This window comes from Mustelus asterias, chromosome 8 (assembly GCF_964213995.1).
Source record: "Mustelus asterias chromosome 8, sMusAst1.hap1.1, whole genome shotgun sequence".
Taxonomy (NCBI): domain Eukaryota; kingdom Metazoa; phylum Chordata; class Chondrichthyes; order Carcharhiniformes; family Triakidae; genus Mustelus; species Mustelus asterias.
The window spans coordinates 32060393-32087118 of record NC_135808.1 but is presented as its reverse complement, the minus strand read 5'-3'; the positions used below and the strand labels follow the sequence as shown (position 1 = coordinate 32087118).

Genomic DNA, 26726 nt, shown 5'->3' with positions numbered 1-26726 from the left:
CTTTGCCGAGGCAGTGGGAAGTGTAGACAGAATCAATGGATGGGAGGCTGGTTTGCCTGATGGATTGGGCTACATTCACGACCTTTTGTACTACAGGAAACCATTCAAGCAGGGGAAGTTAATGTGAATGTCCTGCTTGTTGGGACAGTACAGTCAGAATGTTAGATCCAGTTCTCTGCAGTCGAGAGCATTGAGTCCAGATGCTGTGCTGCCTGATCAGTGCCAGGGTTCGGGGTATCTGCTCAGAGCTGGAATGGGACTTGCAATGATAGGCGGAGGATCCAGTTGTCAGGCTCCATGTAGGCACCAACGACAAAGGTGAGACCAGGAAAGGGGTAGAACTAGGAAAGAGGTTCCATTTAGAGAGTGTGAGCAGCAAGAGGCTAAATTAGAAAGCGAACCCTCAACGCTAGAAATCTCTGGATTATTACCTGAGCCATGAGCAAATTGGAATGGGGTAAATCAGATCAGAGAACGAAATGCGTAGCTCAAAGTTTGGTGTGGGAATAATGGGTTTCAATTGATGGGGCATTGGCACCAGTGCTGGGAAAACTGAGAGCCGTACCATTGGGGCAGTCTTCATCTGAACCAGGCAAGACCAGAGTTCTGGCAGGTTCTATAATTAGGGTGGCAGAAAGGGTTCTGAGTACCAGCTAAGAAACAGAAATGGGTACCAAACATTGGTAGGCCACCAAACCGTAGTGACAATATAGAACAATGTAGAAATCAAGGGGCAGAATTTCCCCAAAATTGCACAGACTGTTGGATCAGGAGAGAAAAGCAGTGAGAAACACGCTGGCTTCACAGGCGCCTTTTATCACCAGATTAAATAGCACTCTGTGCAATTTCAGAGATCTGGTGAGGATCATGCAGCCAGCTGGTGGGACCTAAACACACTGGTAACACTGACATTCTGAGCCCTTTTTACAAGGCTCCCCGATATCAAAGTTATATTTAAGACACTGCACCCCCCCACCCCCCACCCCCAAGACACTGGGACCCCTGCTCCCACCCCCCAACACAATGCTAAGATTGGGGCACTCCCCGCGCCACCTCCCCCCCCCCCCCCCCCCCCCCCCCCCTCCTCCCGTCTTCCCCATACAGGTATAACCTCACCGCACCTCACATATATCAGTTTTAAACCTCAGATGACCTCTGACATTCTCGATGAGGGCTAATTATCGATCTGAATTCTTTGCAAACTCATACAACGCTTTAGGACTCTACGGTTCAAAGTGACGGAGTTTAAGAGCCCCGTCACCCATACCGCGAGATTGAGGATAGAGAAAAGGGAAGAGTTCCTCACTGAATCTATCAGTGAAATTATAGAGAACAGACATATCATCAGCATTGTAAAAGATCACCTGTCCCCCCTCATAGTCCAGGAAAACTCCAATGGTTCTGAGGGTCACATTCGTAGTCAGTGGGACAAAATATTGTTCATTTGCTCCACATTTATGATTTCTCCACCCCACACTCCAATACCCTTCGTTAGGATTCAGTGTGAGCGTTCCTTTCCTTTTGGCTGACTCTCTGGCCACACCCACTGCATATGTACCACTGACCTCCACCTCCCAGTAATGTTTCCCGGATTTGAATCCCTCTGACCCCAGGACACAACGACACTCATCAAACCTCTCTGAGTTAATAGGAAACCGGGAATTCTTGAATTTCACACAGGTCTGGCCATCAGACAGGATGAAGTCACGATGCACTGTATTTGGGTCCAGCGTCAGTGAGTCAGGAGCTGGAGAAAAGGAAGGAGAGAGCGGGTTAATCATTTTGCACAGAAGAATCTACAAGGACACAGTTTATAACTGCATTCAGCACCCCACCCATAATTTCAATATCATTAACTATTCCCAGACTCCAGTGTGTACAGTGAACAGATATTACAGACTGGGTACGGTGTACAGTTAGATATATTCCCAGACTCCAGTGTGTACAGTGAACAGATATTACAGACTGGGTACGGTGTACTGTTAGATATATTCCCAGACTCCAGTGTGTACAGTGAACAGATATTACAGACTGGGTACGGTGTACTGTTAGATATATTCCCAGACTCCAGTGTGTGCAGTGAACAGATATTACAGACTGGGTACGGTGTACAGTTAGATATATTCCCAGACTCCAGTGTGTGCAGTGAACAGATATTACAGACTGGGTACGGTGTACAGTTAGATATATTCCCAGACTCCAGTGTGTACAATGAACAGATATTACAGACTGGGTATGGTGTACGGTTAGATATATTCCCAGACTCCAGCTGTGCTCCCTCACCTCCTCCCCGAGGATTGAGACTGGAAAATAGAAGAACTCGGAGCAGGAATAGGCAATTCAGCCCCTCGGGTCTGCTCTGCCATTCAATACAATCACGGCTGATCTCGTTTCGGGCTCATCTTCACCTTCCTTCCCTCCTCCTCCTTTGCTGGGCAGGGATGTGGAGAGGAGGCAGAGTTGAGATTAGCCATGACCATATTATGGATTTAATCTTGATGTTAGCTTGTCTCTGGGTTCCAGCATTGTATTTATATAAATGAAAAAAAATTGAAACAAGAAAACGGCACTGTTGCCATCAAACCCCATGTACACCCCATTCTCCATCAATGCAAGTCTCTGCCGCCTCCTGCCCCATGCTCATCATGCACTCGACCCTTTACAGACTGCTGTGCCCCCCACCTACCATTCTTTACCTTTACTCCTTCATCCCAACTCACCTCGTATCATTTGGATATTTCATTGACAGCTCCAATGAGTTGATGCACTTTTCATACATAATCATGCAAACGTTTAACATTGCTGAAGGTCCCTGAGCTCTCTATACTGGCTACGGGCTGAATCATAGAATCCCTACAGCGCAGAAAGAGGCCATTCAGTCCATCCATTCTCCACCGACCCTCCACCAGAGCATCCCATCCAGGCTCTTTACCCGTAACCCCACACATTTCCTATTGCTAATCCTCCTAACCTAAACATCTTGGGACATTAAGGGGCAATTTAGCATGGCCAGTACACTTAACCTGCACACCTTTGGACTGTGGGAGGAAATCAGAGCACCCGGAGGAAACCCACACAGACATGAGGAGAACGTGCAAACTCCACGCCGACAGTCACCCAAGGCTGGAATTGAACCCGGGTCCCTAGCGTTGTGAGGCAGCAGTGCTAACCACTGTGCCACCGTGCCGCCACCAGCTCTTACCTGGTCTAATCTGCGCATTCCAGGTTTCATAGTCCCGGCCTACCACAATCCAACTTCTGTGGAGGCAACTGATCATTTATAGGATCAGCTGCCTTGGTAATACACCCCTACCCGAGCACCCAGGGAAATGGAGGGGCTGCGTTCGGGGAAGAGGCCTGGGATTTCTGGGCTCATTCAGCGTTTTCACCAGGGCCGGGAGGCTCTGAAGTGGTGAAAATCTGCGTCTGAGTGACTGGATGTCAAGTAAGAGGATGTTCTGATCCCCTCAATGCTTGGATCACTCAATCTCAGATTTCACATTGAGAACATTCCCTTGAGTGGGATCCCTGATGCTGCTGCCCCAGTGATCTGTACCCAGTAACGGGCAGCACCTTCAGGAGAGGGAGGGTGAGGGCAGGAAGCTGTACAGAGAGTGGACACCAAGCTGGGGAGTTTCTTACCTGGAAAGATGATCCGTTTCATTGCCTTCCACACTGGGTAGAGAAACAAGCCTTGAAATCCTGCATATTTCTGTCTTGGAAACATCACTATCTCCTCATTCAGTTTAAAGACATCACTTTTATCTGAATCTGAATCTTCAAATCCATATTCATCTTCTTCATCGTCACTCCTCTTTAATATTATACTCCCGTCTGAATCTTCCTCATCCTCCCCTTTATCCAGGTAGCTGTGTGAATGGGATTGATTTAATCACTCTCTGCTGCATACAGACTGTGATCACAGTGTAAAATCCTCTGTGAGTTTGGATTAGATACTCACCTTTCTCTCAATCTTTTCAGTTCCTGTGGGACAGAGAATCAGAAACATTTAATGAATATGACGCTGCTGTTTAGATTGTAATTTTCAATGATGTAGAATCAGTGATTTTAGTTAAATGTGAAGGGATCTGGGTGGAGTTTTCAGTGATGTGTTCCACTGATTTGATACCGCATCAGATATCACCCTCTTCCCTTCCATGTCCAACCCCAAATGCTCGGACAGAGTTTGCTCTTTTGTTGAAGACTTTAAAGGTTCATTGATCAGATCCTTTCATCCCTGTTCACTTTGTTCCCAGTAACTCAGGGCATCTCGCTGGTCTGTGCAACTCTGACCTTGGAACCGTGATCTCAGTGTCTGCTCAATGAGGAAACCTCAGTAACCTGTCAGAGATATTCAGGTGTTGGGTCACAAACTATTTTTGGGTATGTGAAGCCATCTAGTTCATCAATTCCACCACCAGGCTATCAGTGATCCCGTCCCACCCTCATTGCGTCACCTGATTGCATGGTCAGCTAACGCCATCTGACTCAGAGGAATGAAATAATTTGACATTCAGACTCATATTAAGATGTACATTTACAGCTTTAGAAATAGGTAAATGTGGTTTGGATATTAACACCTTTAAAGTCAACTATGGGAGTCTTTCGGGCATAATGGGAAAGTTCGCCAACACAGAGGAATGATGGGAAAGATACTATGAGGACTCACCTCATAATCACAAATCGTAAAATCCTAACTGTGGTCACAATTTGGAGAAAGAAGGTATTAAGGAGATAGCAGAGCAGACAGGGAGTCAGGAAGTCCACACTACGTAGGTAACTGACCATCTTTGTAAGACATTGGAGGGGATTTTCCACTCCCACCCACCCCAAGACTGGAAATTCCCACTTGAGGTTAACGGATCTTTAAATGCTCTGTCAAATTTTCTGTCCAGCCCGTGAAGTTCCCCATGGCAGATGGGACCGTGAAATTTACTCTCATTGTGTTTTCTCCGTAACTGATTTGGTGAGGCATGTGTGAGACTTAGGCCAAGTGATCTAAGTTGTGTATAGAAACAGCGTATGGGGTGAGAGGTCTATGGAAGGGCAGCAAGGACTAATCTCTCAACATTTGTTGGATAAAAACCTTAGGCACTGGAACGCTCACCCTCGTGCGGTCTTACCCTTTAACCACATGTCCAATAGGCCTTTGCATGGGGAGGTCTTGTGGCGCAGTGGGTAGCACCACTTCCTTTGAGCCAGAAGCTCCAGGTTCCAGTCCCACCCCAGGATCTGATGGCCAAGGAAGGTATGTTCATAACGCAGCAAAATAGATTGAGAATGTCAACCTACAAATTCTTCCCAACGTGCCAATGGCAGCCAGAGCAGGAGAGACTACTGGTCAGCTAAACGATGAAAAGAAATGGGAGCCTCTATCATCACTATCCATACTTGCAGGCTACAAAGTTTTGACTTGCTGTCTCAATCCTCTTTGGCCTCCTGACTTCTCAACATTTCTATCATACTGCAGGTTGTATTTTGACTTTGGTAGATATGGGCTTGCTCACCCAACTAACACTCCTCTCCATTCCTGTTAACCTTTGAGTTCAAATCAGCAGAAGCATTGGTGGGGTGACAGAGCTGATAGGACAATTTATTCTGTCACCAATATTCATAGAAACCCTACAGTGCAGAAGGAGGCCATTCGGCCCATCGAGTCTGCACCGACCACATTCCCCAAGATAAAGGCCAAATAGTGCATTTGGAAACCTGAATTAAAAATTGAAAACGATGGAAAAACGCAGCAGGTCTGGCAGCAGCTGTGCGAGAGAAAGAGTGTGAACGTTTTGTGTTTATCTGAGCTTTCTGGGGAACTGTTCAGAACAGGTTTGGAAGAAGTGTCATAGAAAACTCTAACTTTCCCTGGATAACTATCCTGGTTACACAGTTGAAACCTTCTGAAGTTTGTGGTTTTAATCGTATTTTTTGGATGGTTCCCACTGCAAGATAATTACCCAATGGAACATTCACTTACAATGATCCAAAGCTCAGAAGCTATGAGGCAATTCTATTGAAATACAGAGAGTCAGTGAAAGGAAAACAGGCCATTTGGCCCATCTGTTTAATGCTGGTGTTAATACAGTACTCCATATTAATCCATTCCTATCGAGGTAAACAGAGTTTTCCTATCTGTTTCATTAATTCTGGTTCCCAGTTTGGATCTTCCCTACAAGTGGAAATATATCCTTTATAGAGTTCATCAAACCTCATCAAGCCAGTGTGAAGTGCTGACGTGTGGGATAGTCTCCTCAACACTCCTGAGTTCAATCCTGACTGACAGTCCTCAGTTATACTGCACATTATATACTGTTGGAAGAACATAAGAACTAGGAGCAGGAGTAGGCCATCTGGCCTTGGGCCTGCTCCGCCATTCAATAAGATCATGGCTGATCTTTTCGTGGACTCACATACCCGCCCGCTCACCCTTAATTCCTTTCCTGTTCAAAAATGTATCTACCCTTGCCTTGAAAACATTCAATGAGGTAGCCTCAACTGCTTCACTGGGTAGGGAATTCCACAGATTCACAACCCTTTGCGTGAAGAACTTCCTCCTCAACTCAGTCCTAAATTTGCTTCCTCTTAATTTGAGGCTATGCCCCCTAGTTCTAGTTTCACCTGCCAGTGGAAACAACTTCCCTGCTTCTATCTTATCTATTTCCTTCATAATCTTATATGTTTCTATAAGATCTCCCCTCATTCTTCTGAATTCCAATGAGTATAGCCCCAGTCTACTCAGTCTCTCCTCATAAGTCAACCCTCTCAACTCCGGAATCAACCTCGTGAATCTCCTCTGCACCCACTCCAGTGCCAGTATATCCTTTCTCAAGTAAGGAGACCAAAACTGTACACAGTATTCCAGGTGTGGCCTCACCAGCACCTTTTACAGCTGCAACATAACCTCGCTGTTTTAAACTCCATCCCTCTCGCAATAAAGGACAAAATTCCATTTGACTTCTTAATTACCTGCTGCACCTGCAAACCAACTCCTTGAGATTCCTGCACAAGGGCAGCCAGGTCCCTCTGCACAATAGCATGCTGCAATTTTTCACCATTTAAATAATAGTCCATTTTGCTGCCAAAAATGGATGACCTCACATTTACAAATGTGATGGGGTTTGGGGGGGAATGATAGCCATACTAGAAGTTATGGCGGAGAATAGTAGCCATATTAATAACTGTGTCCAGTGAAAGTGTTAAACCATGAAAAAGCAAGCACACAGTTTAACAGCAGAGATATGCACATCAGGATAGTAAGGTGCTATACAAAGGATGACTGTCTGAGTATACAGATCTTTCGGATGAGCAGAAAATGAGGACAATGTCTTAGTCTGGCAGAGGCCATTAAACCATGGCATTTGGAAATGGGACGATTGATTTTTGTTCTAACATTCAGACACAGCTGGGGTGTCCAAAGATAGTTGGAACAATAACCTACTGCTGCAATTAAAACCTCATACTGATTGGATATTATAATTAAGCAAGTGTATGCTGATTGGGATTGGTTTTCATAACTGTATCTTATGAATGATAACTGTGGGTGGATAGAGATAACTCCTATACTTTGATTGATATATGCTAATTACTTGTAATCGAATTTGAATCTACAACTACCTGTGTATTTCTGAACTCTGCACTCTGACTGGCTTTAACGGCTTAATCAGGGTCCTTGTAGCTATAGTCTTCAATAAATCATTTTGAACCACTCCGTCATTTTGTCTGGCTACTTGAGGGAAATGATAGTTATAACTACATTAACAAGCCAATAGAAGCAACAGTATTTGAGCCCCATTATAAAATGCTGTTTACAATCACACCAACAGTTTGGGGTTTGGGTTATAAAGGGTCACCTTGAGAAAGGAGACACTGTCTTGCTGCTCGATGTCTCCACAAAGGTTCAATATCTTCCCCTCAAGTGAAGTCAGTTCCTCTTTAATTCTTCTCAGATTCTTCTCCATTGGTCGCAGATCTTCCTCCTTTTGTCTCCTCAGCTCTTCGATTAAATGTTTCTCTTTGTCTTCAAGATATCGATGGATTTGAGCAAATTGTGCAGAGATGTCTTGCTCCAGGGATCCAGTGAGTTGCTATGACAGTGAGAGAGATTGTTTAAACAGCGGGTTGTTAAAGGGTTGCAGTGTTGAAAGGGAGCTGGAGTCATACTCACCTCCAGTTCTAAAATCTTCCTCTCCTGCCGCTGTTTGAATTCACTTTGATTTTTCTTTTTATTTTCCATGGAATCCAAGGATAATTTCAGCTGGTCCTAAAAATAGAATCAGATCTCAGTGTGATCCATTGTAATGTCTGCAAACTGTCAGGCGAGAGGTCTTAACATGTGCCACGAGCACTTTATAACTGGCAGAGTAAAAGGTATTCAATTCGACAACTTCAAATCAATCAATGGAATATAAAAGAGATGTGGGTTTGATCGGAAGGACGTTGAGATGTGAAAATCTGTGAGGACAGTGAGAAAGTCAGTGATAAATCCAATAGTGAATTCAAGATAAATCTCTTCCCATAAAGAATAGTTATAACATGGAATTTACTGCCATGATGAATAGTTAGGAACATAAGAAATAGGAGCAGGAGTAGACCGAACAACTCGAGAAACCTGCACCATCATTCAATATGATTCTGGCTGATCTTCAGCCTCAATGCCACTTGTCCACCTGCTCCCAATATCCCTTGGTTCGCTGAGAGAAGCAACTCACCAAGGTTCCATTGACAGCGCCATCCAAACCCTCAAATGTTACCAACCAGAAAGACAAGGGCAGCAAATATCTGGGAACACCACCACCTGGAAGTTCCCCTCCAAGGCACTCATCATCCTGACTAGGAAATATATCGCTGTTCCTTCACTATCGTTGGGTCAAAATCTTGGAACCCCCTTCCTAACAGCACTGTGGGGGGTACCAACACCTCAGGGACTGCAGCGGTTCAATAAGGCAGCTCGCTGCTGCCATCTCAAGGGAAGTTAAGATTGGGCAATAAATATTGGCCTAGCCAGCAATACCCACATCCCATTAAAGATCAAGATTTTTGCCATCTCAGCCTTGAATATGCTCAACAAAGAAGCATCCACAACCCTCAAAAGGTAGACATTTCCACAACGACCGAGTGAAGTAATTAATCCTCATCTCAGTCTTACATGATTGAGCAGTTATCGTGAGAATATGCTTGTGTTCTAGATCCCCCCTCTCTCCCTTCCCCTTCAGGGAAACAACCTCTTGGTTTCTACAGGGACACGCTCATTCAGCATCTTAACTGTTTCAGTGAGATTTCATTATGCTAAGCTCCAGAGAGCACAGCACCAAATTATTTAGTCTCATTGGACAACCCTCTTGCCCCGCCTCACCTCAGCTGCTCTTTAAACTACATAGAGTTGCCTTTGTGAACTCCACGATTGACTATTGCAATGCATTCCTGCCTGCTCACCTAGATTCTACCCTCCTTAAATCTTACATCATCTGTTGCCCAACATTCTGCCGCCCACATCTTAACTCTGACCAAGTGCTGTTCACCTTTCACACAGTCCTCCATTGAATTCTGGTCAAACAAAGTCTCGATTTTAACATTCTCACCTTTCTGTTCAAATCCCTCCATGGCCTCATCTGTCCCTTTCTACCAAATCTCCTCCGTCCCCTTGGAGTTATCTGCGCTCTTCCAATTCTGACCCCTTGAGCACATCCAATTTTAATTGCTCCCTCATTGGAGGCTGTGCCTTCTGATTGTCTCGGCCCCAAGCACTGGAATTCCCTCCCTACACCTCTCTGTTTCTTTCCCTCACTCCCCTCCTTTAAGCTACTCCTTAAAAACCTACCTCTTTGATTAAACCTTTGTTTGGTCTCGAACGACTTATCACCTTACTGTGGCTGTGTATCAAACACCTTGTTTTATCACACAATTCTAAAACCCTTTGCAGTGTCTCTGATGTGCTCGATAAATATGAGTTCAGTTCTAAATGCTTTTTGATGGTTATCGGACTGAGGAAATGACAGAGACCTTGGAGGGATTTGAACAGATGAGACATTTAAATCTGTAGTGTTGTAGTATCTGTCCACATGTTCAATGGGGGGCAGGGGGCGGGGAGGTAAGCATCGCCTAGCTTCCTGGAGTGTGGAGTAGTGGTTAGCACTGCTGCCTTACAGTACCAGGGACCCTGGTTCAATTCCCGGCTTGTCTGTGTGGAGTTTGCAGGTTCTCCCTGTGTCTGCGTGGATTTCCTCCGGGTGTTCCGGATTTCACCACACTCCAAAGATATGCGGGTTAGGTGGATTGGCCATGCTAAATTGTCCCTTAGTGTCCGGGAGGATTAGCAGGGTAGATATGTGGGGTTACAGGAATAGGGCCTGGGGGGATTGTGGTTGGTGCAGGCTCAATGGGCTGAATGGCCTCCTTCTGCACTGTAGGGATTGTATGATTCTATGATCTGGGATTCTATGATCTGATCACCTCAGTTAAAGCTACATTATACTACAGTAATAGTGGTCTGTAATAAAGGAAACTTACTTAACGCTATATTCCACTACATTAATAGTGTAACACTGTCTAATAAAGGAAATTTACTTAAAGCTACATTACAAAACAGCTAGCATTACTTATCATCCAGGATTATCCTGGAGTTCATCCAGGATTGAAGTTTAATCTCTTTTTTTAAGTTTATTTATTAATATCACAAGTAGGCTTACATTAACACTGCAATGAAGTTACTGTGAAAATCCCTAGTTGCCACACTCCTGCACCTGTTTGGATACACTGAGAGAATTTTGCATGGCTAATGCACCTAACCAGCGCGTTTTTCGGACTCTGGGAGGAAACCAGAGCACCCAGAGGAATCCCACACAGACACGAGGAGAATATGTAGACTCCACACTGACAGTCACCCAAGCTGAGAATTGAACCTGGGTCCCTGGTGCTCTGAGGCACTGTATCAGCAATCTACTGAGAGCTATCTAAGAAAAGCATAATTTTGCAAAAAATTCAAGGTTCTTTTTTTATTTTTCACACATTTGTTTAAGGTCTTAAAGTATTGTCAAATGGAGGATTAAGGTTTTTTGACCCACTGTCAAGAATCATCCAAACTGATAACAACCTTCCCTTTCTGCCGATGTCTATGGTGTTTTCCGTTGTTTCCCTGGCACACTGCCAGGGAAAAGGCTGCGGGTGGGTGGGTGGTAGCCATTGGTGGGACCAGAATATCCTGTCTGCAGGACTGGCTGAAAAATTCAACCCAATGACTCTGTTTATTCTCCAGCTGACTTTGCAGCCGGGTTTTGCCAGCATGTTGAGGCCCTGTTTCCCTGTATCTCAGCATGAAACAACACCCCTTGATTTTTTTTTTGGCACTGTTGTAAGGTCTGGAGAGAAACTCGCTAGTTTACTCGCTGGAAACAACACTCTGCCATTTTTAGTAAGGTTTAGCCTCACTGAATGTGAGGGTGGACACTTCGGGTGACCAATGGCATGGAAGGCCAGAGGGATGTTTAGAAGCCAAGAGGTCAAGTGATAAGAATTCCCTGAAAATCCTCAAGTGCAGCCAAGCAACAGCAGGTACACAACACACAGCTTGTAATTAAGGAAACCTGACCTGCATTAAACAATGGTGCTGTTTAAAAACAGGTTGGAACATTTCTGTGCACACACAACCAACATGCTACAGCTCTCAAATTCCTCACTGTCACCAATTATAAACTTTTATGCTGCTGAAGGAGGCCATTCGGCCCATTGAGCTTGCACCAACTCTCTGACAGATTAATTTACCAGGCCCACTTCCCTACCCTATCCCTGTAACCCAACACATTTCCAATGGCTAATCCATCCAACCTACACACCTTGGGACACTAAGGGACAATTTAGCATGGCCAATGCACCTAACCTGCATATCTTTAAACTGTGGGAGGAACCTGGAGCACCCGGAGGAAACCCACGCAGACCCAGGGAAAACGTGCAAACTCCACACAGACAGCCACCCGAGGCTGGAATTGAATCCACTTCCTTACCGCTGTGAGGCAGCGGTGCTAACCACTGTGCCACCCACTTGTGCAGAATCTTCAATTCCTTATAGTTTTCTGACTATTGTTTAGAAATGCTGAGATTCAGAGGGGATTAGCGGGGGAAATAATCACTCAGAGGATGGTGGGAATCTGGAATGCGCTGCCTGGGAAGGTAGTGAAGGCCAGAAACCTTACAACCTTTCAAAAATATTTGGATGAGCACTTGAAATATCATAACATTCATGGATGCAGGACGCGTGGAGGAAATGGGATCAGCGAGACTTTATTGGTAGTTACTGTGGGTGCAGACTGGATTGGCTGAAGGGCCTTTTCTGTGCTGAATGACTCAATGATTCTATGAGCAGGTGGAATGTGTATAGAGAACTCTCAAAGAACAAAGAAAATTACACACAGGAACAGGCCCTTCAGCCCTCCACGCCTGCACCGACCAGGCTGCCCGACTTAACTAAAATTCTCTACGCTTCCGGGGACCATATCCCACTATTTCCATCCTATTCATGTACTTGTCAAACGCCCCTTAAAAGTCACTCCCGCATCCTCTTCCACCATCTCCCCCAGCAATGAAATCCAGGTACCCACTACTCTCTGTGTAATCTCCTTTAAACCTTGCCCCTCGCACCTTAAACCTGTGCCCCCGAGTAATTGACTCTTCCACCCTGGGAAAAAGCTTCTGACTATCCACTCTGTCCATGCTTCTCATAATTTTGTAGACTTCTATCAGGTCGCCCCTCAACCTCCGTCGTTCCAGTGAGAACAAACCAAGTTTCTCCAACCTCTCCTCATAGCGAATGCAACATCCTGGTAAATTTTTTCTGCACCCTCTCCAAAGCCTCCACATCCTTCTGGTAGAGTGGCGACCAGAATTGAACACTATATTCCAAGTGCGGCCTAACTAAGGTCCTATAAAGCTGCAACATGATTTGCCAATTTTTAAACCCAATGCCCCGTCCGATGAAGGCAAGCATGCCATATGCCTTCTTGACTACCTTCTCCACCTGCTTTGCCACTTTCAGTGACCTGTGTACCTGAACAACCAGATCCCTTTGCCTATCAATACTCCTAAGGGTTCTGCCATTTACTGTATATTTCCTATCTGTATTAGACCTTCCAAAATGCATTACCTCACATTTGTCCGGATTAAACTCCATCTGCCATCTCTCCACCCAAGTCTCCAACTGATCTATATCCTGCTGTATCCTCTGATGGTCCTCATCGCTATCCGCAAATCCACCAACCTTTGTGTTGTCCGCAAACTTACTAATCAAACCAGTTACATTTTCCTCCAAATCATTTATATATATTACAAATAGCAAAGGTCCCAGCACTGATCCCTGAGGAACACCACTTGTAAGAGTTTTAATAACACCAGGTTAAAGTCCAACAGGTTTATTTGGTAGCAAATACCATTAGCTTTCGGAGCGCTGCTCCTTCATCAGATGGAGTGGAAATGTTAAAACTCTTACTGTGTTCACCCCAGTCCAACGCCGGCATCTCCACATCATGAACACCACTTGCCACAGCCCTCCATTCAGAAACGCACCCTTCCACTGCTCCCCTCTGTCTTCTTTGACCGAGTCAGTTTTGTATCCACCTTGCCAGCTCACCTCCGATCCCATGCGACTTCACCTTCTCATGCCCCAATACCAGGACCCAGGTTCGATTCCCGGCTTGGGTCACTGTCTGTGTGGAGTTTGCCCATTCTCCTTGTGTCTGCATGGGTTTCCTCCGGGTGCTCCGGTTTCCTCCCACAGTCCAAAGATGTGTGGGTTAGGTTGATTGGCCATGCTAAAAAAAAAATTGTCCTGAGATGCTTAGGTTAAAGGGATTAGTGGATAAATCTGTAGGGATATGGGGGTAGGGCCCGGGTGTGATTGTGGTCGGTGCAGACTCGATGGGCCGAATGGCCTCTTTCTGTACTGTGGGGTTTCTATGATTCTATTTCTATGAAGTATGGCCCCTTCCCTAGTTGGACTATCTACATACTGTTTCAGGAAGCCCTCCTGGATGCTCCTTACAAATTCTGCCCCATCCACTCCCTGAGCACTGAGTCCCAGTCAATATAGGGGAAGTTAAAATCCCCCACCACAACAACGCCGTTACTTTTGCACCTTGTCAAAATCTGCCTACATATCTGTTCCTCTATCTCCCGCTGACAGTTGGGTGGCCTATAGTAAACCCCCAACATTGTGACTACACCTTTTCTATTCCTGAGCTCTACCCGTATTGCCTCGCTGTATGAGCCCTCCGAGGTGTCCTCCCGCAGGACAGCTGTGAAATTCTCCTTAACCAGTAGTGCAACTCCCCCACCCCTGTTACATCCCCCTCTATCCCGCCTGAAACATCTGTATCCTGGAATGTTAAGCTGCCAATCCTGTCCTTGGACTGGGGTAAATCCTGTCCTCCCTTAACCCTGTCTCTGTCCTTCTCTGTAATGGCAATAACATCGTAGTTCCTCGTACTAATTCAATCTCCTGTAACCCTGATAGTCTTCAAATAAAGAAGCCTTCAGTTCGTTTGCTAATCATCTTTAAAAGTGTTTGTTTGGAGAACAATTAATGTTTCCCACCAGAATGAACTGTGTGGAAATGTCAGTGTTGAAGTGAGCGAATGGGGGACACTGAGCAAGACTCACTCATTCAACCAAACAGCCCAAATCACAATCAAATGCGCAAATGGAGACAGGCATCACACTGTGGCCCCTCACCTTGTATTTTTGAACTACCTTCTGCATTGGAATGAATTTGTGGTCTGAATGTGGGGGAGAATCTACACATTTGGCACAGATCAGAATCTCATCATCCTCACAGAACAGGATCAGCTTCTCCCCGTGTTCCTCACAGAGAGACTGCTCCCTCTCTGTGTCTCCATCCAGCTTCTCCCCGTGTTTCTCACAGAGAGACTGCTCCCTCTCTGAGTCTCCATCCAGCTTCTCCCCGTGTTCCTCCTCCAGTTTCAGCTCCAATTTCCTGGTTTTCTCACAGAGATTGGCCAACACCCTGTTACTGGTGAAACCTCTCCGGGGGAGAAGCTGCTGACATTCCGGGCAGGACACAGCCTGACGCTGCTTTCCCCAACACTTCTGGATACAGGATTTACAGAAGTTGTGATCACAGTCCAGCCGCACCGGCTCCACAAACAGAGACTGACAGATGGAGCAGGTTAAATCCTCACTCAGCGATAAGATGTGTTTACTGACTGCCATCTCCGTTGCTGCTCCTGCTTCTGTTATTCGCTGAACTTTCAGTTTCATTTCACTCAGACTGCATCAGTAAAACTACCTGAGAAATATCTACCTCTTTGAATGTCAGGTGTCTAAAGACCCAATGGAATCATTTGTTTTTGCTCCAGAGTTTTGAATGGGGATACAAATCTGGGGAAGAGCTGGAAATTCCAGTGTGATTTCCCTGAGCAGAATGATCTCTCCACCCCTCTCTGTCTAAAATTCCCCCAGTTCCAGATTTACTGTAACCTTCTCCTCAAAATGGGGAAAAATAGCACAGAGAATTCTGGGGCAGGCTGGAGGTCGGAAATCCCAGCCAGCCAATCTTGTTTCAAACAGTCCGAAGCCTGAGAGTGGGGTGGTTGAGGGAGGTGTATTAGCTGGGGCTACTTTCAGCGTACCTGTGGATCCTGACTCCCTGCCTGTGGATGATGTTGCTAAGGGACAGTGCTGAGGATGGGGAAAAGGACTGAGTGTGGATAGACTCTGGTGGGGATTTCAGAGGTAACAGGCAGGGTCACTGCAGGAGTTCATTTTTATTTACGGGATGTAGGCGTTGCTCGCTAGGCCAACATTTATTGTTCAACCCTACTTGCATTAGATAAGGTGATGATGAGCGGTCTTCTTGAACCCCTGCAGTCCCCGAATTGTAATTGCTGTTTGCGAGGGAGCTCCAGGATTTTGACCCAGTGACAGTGAAGGAACGGCAATATATTTCCAAGACAGGATGGTGAGTGACATGGAGGTGGTGGTGTTCCCAGGTATCTGCTGCCCTTGTCCTTCGAGATGGTAGAGGTCATGGGTTTGGAAGGTGCTGCCTCAGTAACCTTGGTGAGTTCCTGCAGTGCATCTTGTAGATGGTACAGGTGGCTCTCGCTGTGCATCGGTGGTGAAGGGATTGAATGTTTGTGGAAGGGGTAACAATCATTTGTGCTGCTTTGTCCAGGATGGTGTCGAGCTTCTTGATTGTTGTTACTTTACAGCAGGTTCTCTGGTTCGGACTGTACATGTTAGAATGGAACTAAGTGGGAAGCAGTCCCTGTAGAGATGGACGCTGCGGTGTGGAAGGAGGGTCGTGTGGCTCACTGTCTTAGTGTTAATGTCAGCAGGGAGGACAAGAAGGGGCAGTGTCATTGTCACAGGAAGAGGGAATGTCATTTTTGTGGCAGTTTAGGCATGTTCAGGAACAGTGGTAGGGATGGAACCTGGTAGCGGGTGTCCGTATGGAGTTGGGAAAACTGGGTACGGATTTGGGACTTGGACTTTGGGGAGGGAAAAGAAGACAGGCATGGGTCCCTGGCGATGGAAGTATTTTTGACATAAATGATAAAATCTCTAAAAGAAACATGACAAAACATTTCAAATTGTTACAGCAGTAAAGTCACATTTTCTCCAGAGAACAAGATGCAATCTGAGGTGCTTCAATTCAGTAATGAGAACATAACAGGCTTTTCAATATTTTCATTACAGGGAGTACATTTCTGTTCAAGCTATATACACTGTCTCCACCCAGGATAGTGAGATTTTGCAAGCCCAGGCAAGTCGTGGGGATTACAGATAGTGTGACATGAACCCAGATCCCGGTTAAGGCCATCCTCATGTGTGCAGAACTTGACTATCAGTTTCTGCTCAGCGATTCTGCATTGTCGTGTGCGCAGAATCACTGAACAGAAACTGATAGCCAAGTTCCGCAGACATGAGGATGGCCTCAACCAGTATCTTGGGTTCATGTCACACTATCTGTAACCCCCATGACTTGCCTGGGCTTGCAAAATCTCACTAACTGTCCTGGCTGGAGATAATACACATCTCTTTAACCTGTGCTTAACCCTCTCTCCACTCACATTGTCTGTACCTTTAAGACTTGATTACCTGTAAAGACTCGCATTCCAACCATTATTTTGTAAATTGAGTTTGTGTCTTCATATTCCCTGTTTGTGAACAGAACTCCCACTCACCTGATGAAGGAGCAGCACTCTGAAAGCTTGTGGCTTGTGCTCCCAAATAAACCTGGTGTTGTGAGACTTCTTACTGTGCTTACCCCAGTCCAACGCCGGCATCTCCACATCATTGTGCAGTGGCACAGAGACTTTGGGTGTGTGTAAAGAATCTGACAGGGAGTGCCCTTCTCATCACCAACCAAGCTAGGTCTTGGTGCTGCTACTGATGTTCAAACTTCCAAGAAGGCTAACAGAGACATCTGGGATTTAAGGATACTTCCCCATCGCCCCAACACCCTTCTGTCAGACTCCACAAAGATTTCTGGCAAGGAACCTCCTTTCAAAATTACTCCTATTGCCATCTTCCAACTCCATATCCGTGAATCAATCCCAAACTAAAATTCCACACAACCGCATAGAGTTCCTTGATGCCACACTCAGCCAGAAGTGTTTAATTTGGTTGAAAAGCACATTGGGGCATTCTGAGGTTGTCATGGGTGTGGCAAAAATGCTTGGCCAAATGCTTTGCACTTCATATCTAACACAGCAGTTGAGTGAATTTTAATTCAATGGATTAAGTATGTACAGTGCTCTGGATTACTGTCCCAGTAACATTACCACAATGTCATTATCTATGCCAGTGATAGGCCACAGGTTACCCACCACTGACCTATGCTAACTGGGATAGATTCAATACAGAAGCATGGACATGCGTGGTGAAAGGTTAAATCGCTGGTTCTGTTTTTAAAGTTGCTGGGATTGAAGCACTGAGCTGCATTCTCTCCTAACTGCCTCTACTTGCCCCGATGATAGGTGAGTATTTACACTTATTTATTTAAACACTTTTTCTGCTCTAGCTGCGATGATAGAGGCAGCAGACATTCTTTGTGAGGTGGGGGGAGGTTATTTTTATTTTAAATATGCTAAAAAGATGTTTAAAATATTTGTAATGCGCAGAAAGTTAAAGATTTTATTTTTTTAAATCTTCTTACAGTTTTGTTATGACACGCTGTTAATTTCCAGTGAAAAGTATATTTGTGAGTAATAAAATGGATTTGCAATGTCTGTAACAAGTCTCCACTCAAGTCTATTTGCATTTTGCTCTGTACTTTAAGCAGTGTTGTTTATCCCAGTTTTAAGAGTCTCCCTGATGCAATGTTGATCCTTAGAAACCTCTTAAGATATAGGGTTAAATTTACAGCGGGAAATATGCAACTTTGTTATTTCAAATGCTTTAGGAAAGTGTAATCCTGAAGATGACATATGGAAGCCTCCTGTAAGCTGATGTGAACTACCTCTCTAATTGGAATTGCAGATCCAGAGCAGATTAAAAATCTGGAGTCATGTTCCACCACTGCTGGTACATCACACTTTTAGCTTGGCTTCTTAAAATCACTGAAGTTCTGAGGCTTATCAGTCCTCTTTTGCTGATGATTGTAGTTGTTTGAAGTTCCTCCCTCTCTTTCACTTCATGATCATGAGAGAAGAGTCAGGCCACATGTAAAATATACAATTAATATGTTCAGTGCCTGAAAAAAAAAGTGAGGGCTGAAATATCATAAATCATAAAGAATCATAAAATCCCTAAAGTGCAGAAGGAAGCCATTCGACCCATCGAGTCTGCACCGACCACAATCCCACCCAGAACCTATTCCTGCAACCCCACATATTTACCCTGCTCATCCCCTGACACTAGGGTCAATTTAGCATGGCCAATCCACCGAACCCGCACACATTTGGACTGTGGGAGGAAACGGGAGCACCTGGAGGAAACCCACGCTGACACGGGGAGAATGTGCAAACTCCACACAGACAGTGACTCGAGGCCGGAATTGAACCCGGGTCCCTGGTGCTGTGAGACAGCAGTGCTAGCCACAGCATCACCGTGCCACCCAAATTATGTTTTCAATGTGGGGGAGAACACTCGCAAGAAAATTGTGTGATCTTCAAGAAAGGTCATTTAAAAGCAAAACAAAGCAAAGCAACCAGGCCCAGCAAACACAAAGAGATCCTGTATTGGTGAAAGCAATAAAAGATGTTCTTGCAGGGGTAGCGGTATGAGAAGTCAGAGTTGTTCAAACCCTACCAATGTCGAAGGTCTGAAATAACCTGTGAAGATGGGGTGTTACTGTGGTTTTGGGGGTAGGGGGGGGGGTGGATGCATAGGGTGCGAGAGTTATAGTCCCCCCCCCCCCCCCCCAGGGGAGATGACTCCTGTTACAAGAATTACATCTCATCCAAGTCAAAGTAGAATGAAAGCCCTAGCCAGGAGTTATGTGTGGTAGTTAGACATGAACAAGGAATTAAAAGGGATCCTTAGTCAATGCCCCAGTTGCGAAACTCAACAGGCTTAATCACTGCCAGAGAATTTGCATGATGTGGAGATGCCAGCGTTGGACTGGGGTAAACACAGTAAGAAGTTTAACAACACCAGGTTGAAGTCCAACAGGTTTATTTGGTAGCAAAAGCCACACTTTTGCTGCCAAATAACCTGTTGGACTTTAACCTGGTGTTGTTAAACTTCTTACGGAGAATTTGCATCCATGGGAGTGGCCAGGTTAAATATAGATTTTGCTGAGTCATTTATAGGTCACGTGTTTTTAATTCTAGTAGACACACACGCTCCAAGTGGTTAGATGTGCAGTTGATGAAGTTCACAACAGCCATGGCCGCCATTGACAAGTTAAGGAAGATATTCGCTATCCATGACATCCCAGATGTGATGGAGTGGGATAATGGCACATCATTCACAGCGAAATAATTCCAAACATTTCACAAGTCCAGCAGCATTCAACATGTAAGGTTGGCACCTTATCACCAGCATCAAATGAGTGTGTGGTACACACAATGTATTAAATCGTCAATAAAAAAACAAGTAAGCAGTCTTCTTCCTTTAAGTGTAGCCAGTTTTCTATTATCATATAACACCACCCCAAACATGACCACAGGGGTCGCGCCAGTTGAGTTACCGATGGGATGCTGTTTAAGAACACGATTGGACATGATGGGTGGGATTTACAGTTTAGCTCGTCCCAAAACCATAAAATCCCCCTGAGGTCAATGGACCTTTCCATGGTCCACCCCTTGCCCACTCCGATTCCTGTGGCGGGAGGGATGGTAAAATTCCAGCTGATATTCCCAAATTTGGCAGGGAGGTTGGAGGCCAGGCAAGCTTCTCAGAAGGTAAATCATGATTCAGGAAGGAAAAAACAAAGGGTTTAAAGTGGAGGATGCCACCTTGATTAGACACTTTTCAGCAGGTCTGGTATGGGTGGCTGGTAAAATAGTGGAGAGAACAGGATCAGTCTCCTATGTAGTGGAGGTACAAGGCTGTTGGCTTAGGAAACACGTGGACCACCTGAGAGGAGAGCAGTAATCGACATAGGGGGTCTAAAGGTGACCCCTGCAGTTAGTTCAAGGATGCCAGGACTGGTTACTGGGATTTCTGTGGAGAATCTGGAACCGGAGCAACCGATAGTTGTGGAGACTGAGGAGCCAGAATAGCCACTAGATCCTGGAATAAATAGTCTGTCTCTTTTGTCGGTCCAGCCTGGCCCTTTAACTGTAGAAGAGTTCACCACTGAACTGAGACACCCTACCAGAGCTTGGGAGTCTCCAGACTGATCAAATCTTTGGTGAGTTTTCCAGATGTTTCCCTGTTAGCCATTTTATCGAGAGCCTATTGTGTGATATACGAATCCTGTTCTTCGTTCCTTCATAAATGCATTTGGGATTTTGGGGGGAAGGAGTGTGATAGTATGGCCCTTTAAGGAGGGATGGTTCCCGAGGGCCACGTGATAGGTGAGGACCCTATTGATCGCCATGGCGAGAAGCTGAGCAAATCAGCTGGAAGGCGCGTACCACGGATCAAGGAGGGACTTGCAGTTGGAGCCAGGGAGTCGATTAGAGCAAATGCATTGTAATCTAGTCTGAGATTGTTTGATATATATTAGTCTGTATTTGGTAATAAATCCTTTATTAATTCAAGCCACATTGAGTCACCCTCGATCTATCACAGTAACAATGAGGATTTGATTTGGTGATGTTACAACACATGGCTAGATGCTGGGGGCCCTCTGGGTAGCTCCCTTGACTTGTAGGTAGCCCCTTGACTTGGGGCTTTTTTCCCTGGAGCATACAAGGCTTAGGGGTGATCTTATAGATGTCGAAAAAATAATGAGGGGCATAGATAAGGTAGTCAATATATTTTACCAATGGTAGGGGAGTCTAAAACTAGAGGGCATAGGTTTAAGGTGAGAGGGGATAGATACAAAACGGTTCAGAGGAGCAATTTTTTCACACAGACAGTGTGAGTGGCTGGAGCGAGTTGCCAGAGGTAGTAATAGAAGAGAGTACAATTTTATCTTTTAAAAAGCATTTGGACAGTTACTTGGCTAAGATGGGTATAGAGGGATATGGGCCAAATGCGGGCAATTGGGAGTAGCTTAATGGTAAAAACTGAACGGCATGGACAAGTTGGGTCGAAGGGCCTGTTTCCATGCTGTAAACCTCTATGATTAAGGGACAATTCAACATGGCCAATCCACGTGGCCTGCACATCTTTGGACTCCAGAGCACCCGGAGGAAACCCACGCAGACACAGGGAGAGCGTCCATACAGTCACCCAAGGCCAGAATTGAACCTGTGCCCCTATGCTGTGAGGTAGCAGTGCTAACCACTGTGGCATGTAACCCTACATTCTGCTGTCTCCCAGTGACTCTTCACTCCCTCCTTAGTCAAGGATCTGTTTAGCTCTGCCTTAAAAATATTCAATGACCTTGTCTTCTCCACCCCTCTCCGGGGAAGTGAGTTTTAAAAACCCATGACCCTCAGAGGAAAAAAAGTTCTCTTTGTCTCTGTCTTAAATGGTAGACCTCCTATTTTTAAACCTTGTCCCTCATTCTGGTCTCTCCCACATGGAAAAACATCCTTTCAGCATTTAAAATAGGGAACAAATTAATTGGCACTTTGAAAAGAATACTCTAAGAAATAAAACTCAGTGCGTGATTGTTAAAGGCAAACTCTGATGGACTGGATCAACTTCTTTGCTGAAGTAACAAGGCTGATGATGGTAGTGCAGTTTATAGAGTCATGAAGCTTCACAGTCCAGAAAGAGGCCCTTCGGTCCATCGTGTCTGAGCCAGCCATCATTTTGTGCATATGAATTTTCAAAAAAGTTCTTGATGTATTACCATCCAATAAACTTATTGGCAAAGCTGAAGGCCTTGGGATGATGGAGAGAGTAACAACTTCGATACAGAAAAAAGGATCAAAGGAACAAAACAGATTAGCAAACGGTTAAGTTTCAGACCAGAGGGAAGTTGGAGGCAGTCAGGGACACTGGGTCATCAACAGCTTTGTGCACTGGATGACCAACGAGTTTTGGGCAGATTAAAGAGCACATTTCACCAAGTCGAGACAGATTCCAGCTCCAGACGATGTTTGTCAAGGAAAGGGTTAATAATCACACAAAGGGTTAAAAATCACGTCAGATGCTATGAGAAAAACAACTGGTCTTCATTAAAGCAGACCCGAGTAAATGTCAAGGCCTAGTTACAAGGGAGGAAATCCCCGGAATATAGTTTTGTTTATTTAACAAAGGCTCCGAGTTTGAGAGAATTCATTAAATCAGATATACAAAGAACAAAGAATAGTACAGCACAAGGAACAGGCCCTTCAGCCCACCATGCCTGCGCCAATCACTTTGTCCTACCTACACCAACCACCTGTATCCCTCTATACCCCGCCTGTTCATGTGTTTATCCAAATAAGTCTGAAATATCGCTAATGTACCTGCCTCAACCATCTCGCTTTGCAGTGCATTCCAGGCCCCCACACCCCCTGTGTAAAATACTTCCTCCGCACACCTCTACTGAACCTTTCCCCCCCTTACCTTGAACTTATGCCCCCCTCTAATTGTCATTTCTGTCCTGGGAAAAACTTCCAACTGTTCACCCTATCTATGCCCCTCATAATTTTATAAACTTCTATCAGGTCACCCCGCAGCCTCCGTCTTTCCAGGCAGAACGATCCCAGTTTATTCAATCTCTCCTTGTAACTAATACCTCCATGCCAGGCAACATCCTGGTGAACCTTTTCTGTACTCCCTCCAAAGCCACCATGTCCTTTTGGTAGTGTGGTGACCAGAATTGGATTTGATTTGATTTATTATTGTCACATGTATTAACATACAGTGAAAAGTATTGTTTCTTGCGCACTATACAGACAAAACATACCATTCATAGAGAAGGAAACGAGAGAGTGCAGAATGTAGTGTTACAGTCATAGCTAGAGTATAGAGAAAGATCAACTTAATGCAAGGTAAGTCCATTCAAAAGTGTGACAGCAGCAGGGAAGAAGCTGTTCTTGAGTCAGTTGGTTCATGACCTCAGACTTTTGTGTCTTTTTCCCGAAGGAAGAAGGTGGAAGAGAGAATGTCTGGGGTGCGTGGGGTCCTTAATTATGCTGGCTGCTTTGCCGAGGCAGTGGGAAGTGTAGACAGAGTCAATGGATGGGAGGCTGGTTTGCGTGATAGATTGGGCTACATTCACGACCTTTTGTAGTTCCTTGCGGTCTTGGGCAGAGCAGGAGCCATACCAAGCTGTGATACAACCAGAAAGAATGCTTTCTATGGTGCATCTGTAAAAGTTGGTGAGAGTCGTAGCTGACATGCCAAATTTCCTTCGTCTTCTGAGAAAGTAGAGGCATTGGTGGGCTTTCTTAACTATAGTGTCGCCATGGGGGGACCAGGAAAGGTTGTTGATGATCTGGACACCCAAAAACCTGAAGCTCTCGATCCTTTCTACTTCGGCCCCATTGATATAGACAGGGGCATGTTCTCCTTTACGCTTCCTGAAGTTGATGACAATCTCCTTCATTTTGTTGACATCGAGGGAGAGATTATTATTGCCGCACCAGTTCACCAGATTCCACGGTATTCCAAATGCGGCCTAACCAATGTTTCATAGGACTGTAATGTAATTTACCAACTTTTATACTTGATAGCCCGGCCGATGAAGGCAAGCATGACATTTGCTTTCTTCACCACCTTTTCCACCTGTGCTGCCACTTTTAAGGATCTGTACTCCCAGATCTCCCTGTGTGTCTATGCTCCTGATGGTTCTGCTATTTATTTTATAGCTCCCATCTTAATTGGATTTACCAAAATGCATCCTCTTGCATTTGTCCAGATTAAATTCCATCTGCCATTTCTCCGCCCAATTTTCCAGACTATCTATATCCTGCTGTATTCTCTGACAATCTTCATCACTATCCACAACTCCAGCAATCTTAGTATCATCCGCAAACTTGCTAATCTGACCAGTTACATTTTCTTCCAAGTCATTTATATATATTACAAACAACAGAGATCACAGCACGGATCTCTGCGGAACACCACTAGTTACAGACCTCCATTCAGAAAAACACCCTTCCATCGCTACCTTCTGTCTTCTACGGCCAAGATGTGGAGATGCCGGCGTTGGACTGGGGTGAGCACAGTAAGAGGTCTCAAAACATCAGGTTAAATTCCAACAGGTTTATTTGGTGGCACAAGCCACAAGCTTTCGGAGCACTGCCCCTTCATCAGGTGAGTGAGAGTTCTGTTCACAAACAGGGCATATATAGATACAAACTCAATTGTCTCCAGTCAGGACAGTTAGTGAAATTTTGCAAGCCCAGGCAAGTCATGGGGGTTACAGATAGTGTGACATGAACCTAAGATCCCGGTTGAGGCCGTCCTCATGTGTGCGGAACTTGGCTATCAGTTTTTGCTCAGCGATTCTGCGTTGTGTGTTGTGAAGGCCGCCTTGGCTGGAGACAATACACATCTCTTTAACCTGTGCTTAACCCTCTCTTCACTCACATTGTCTGTACCTTTAAGACTTGATTACCTGGAAAGACTCGCATTCCAACCATTATTTTGTAAATTGAGTTTGTATCTATATATGCCCTGTTTGTGAACAGAACTCCCACTCACCTGATAAAGGAGCAGCGCTCCGAAAGCTTGTGGCTTGTGCTATCAAATAAACCTGTTAGACTTTAACCTGGTGTTGTGAGACTTCTTATTGTTCTATGGCCAAGCCAGTTCTCATAGAAATCATAGAAATCATAGAAACCCTACAGTGCAGAAGGAGGCCATTCGGCCCATCGAGTCTGCACCGACCACAATCCCACCCACATATTTAACCACTAATCCCTCTAACCTACGCATCCCAGGACTCTAAGGGGCAATTTTTAACCTGGCCAATCAACCTAACCCGCACATCTTTGGACTGTGGGAGGAAACCGGAGCACCCGGAGGAAACCCACGCAGACACAAGAAGAATGTGCAAACTCCACACAGACAGTGACCCGAGCCGGGAATCGAACCCGGGACCCTGGAGCTGTGAAGCAGCAGTGCTAACCACTGTGCTACCGTGCCGCCCCACACTGAATCCATCCAGTTAGTTCACCCTTGATCCCGTGTGATTTAATGTTTTGTACCAACCTACCATGAGGGACCTTGTCAAATGCTTTACTAAAGTCCATGTAGACAGCATCCACAGCCCTTCCTTCGTCAATCATTTCTGTCACTTCCTCAAAAGACTCAATCAAATTAGTGAAACATGACCTCCCTTGCACAAAACCATGCTGCCTGTCGCTAGTGAGACCATTCAGTTCCAAATGTGCATATATCCTATCCCTAAGAATCTTCTCCAACAATTTCACAATCACTGAAGTCAAGCTCACTGGCCTATAATTACCCAGGTTACCCTTGCTACCCTTCTTAAATAACGGGGCATTGGCTATCCTCCAATCCTCTGGGACCTCACCTGCGGCCAACAAGGAAACAAAGATTTCTGTTTGAGGCCCAGCAATTTCCTCGCTTGTCTCCCTCAGTAATCTGGGATAGATGCCATCTGGCCCTGGGGATTTGTCTATCTTAATGCTTTTTAATACACCTAACACTTCCTCCCTCATAATGGTGACTTGCTCTTGAGAGTTTACATATCCCTCCGAGGCACCATCCATCAACGTGTCCCTTTCCTATGAGAATACTAATGCAAAGTACTGATTTAAGGATCTCACCCACTACCTTGGGTTCTAAACATAATTTCCCTCCTTTGTCTTTGAGTGGACCAATTTTTTCTCTACTTGCTCTCTTGTTCCTAACATATGTATAAAATGCCTTGGGATTCTCCTTAGTCCTGCTGCCAAGGATGTTTTGTGACCCCTTTTTACCCTCCTACCTCCCTGAGTTCTTTTCTACTTTCCCTGTACTCTTCAAGTGCTTCATCTGTTTTTACTTGCTTAGACCTTATGTATGCATCCTTTTTCTTTTTGACTAGACTCACAATTTCCCTGGTCATCCACGGTTCCAGAATCCTGTCTTTCCTGTCCTTCCTTTTCACAGGCACATGCGTGTCCTGCACTCCGATCAACTGTTCCTTAAAAAACTCCCACATGCCAGATGTGGATTTATCTTCAAACAGCCTCTCCCAAACAACAGCCTCCAAATCTAGCCTAATCTGGTTGTAGTTAGCCTTTCCCCAGTTTCGCACCTTAACCCTAGGACAA

At 45.2% G+C, this 26726-nt stretch overlaps 1 protein-coding gene across 1 annotated transcript; it reads right to left on the bottom strand.

Annotated features, from left to right (window-relative positions):
• Nucleotides 1-242: 242 nt before the first annotated feature.
• LOC144497705 (zinc-binding protein A33-like) lies at nucleotides 243-15210 on the bottom strand. Its single transcript, XM_078219148.1, has 7 exons — nucleotides 14713-15210; nucleotides 8162-8257; nucleotides 7848-8081; nucleotides 3962-3984; nucleotides 3643-3869; nucleotides 1566-1747; nucleotides 243-341 (listed from the first exon to the last, which is right to left on the bottom strand). The coding sequence occupies exons 1-7, from the start codon at nucleotides 15208-15210 to the stop codon at nucleotides 243-245; spliced, it is 1359 nt and encodes a 452-aa protein (XP_078075274.1).
• Nucleotides 15211-26726: the final 11516 nt, after the last annotated feature.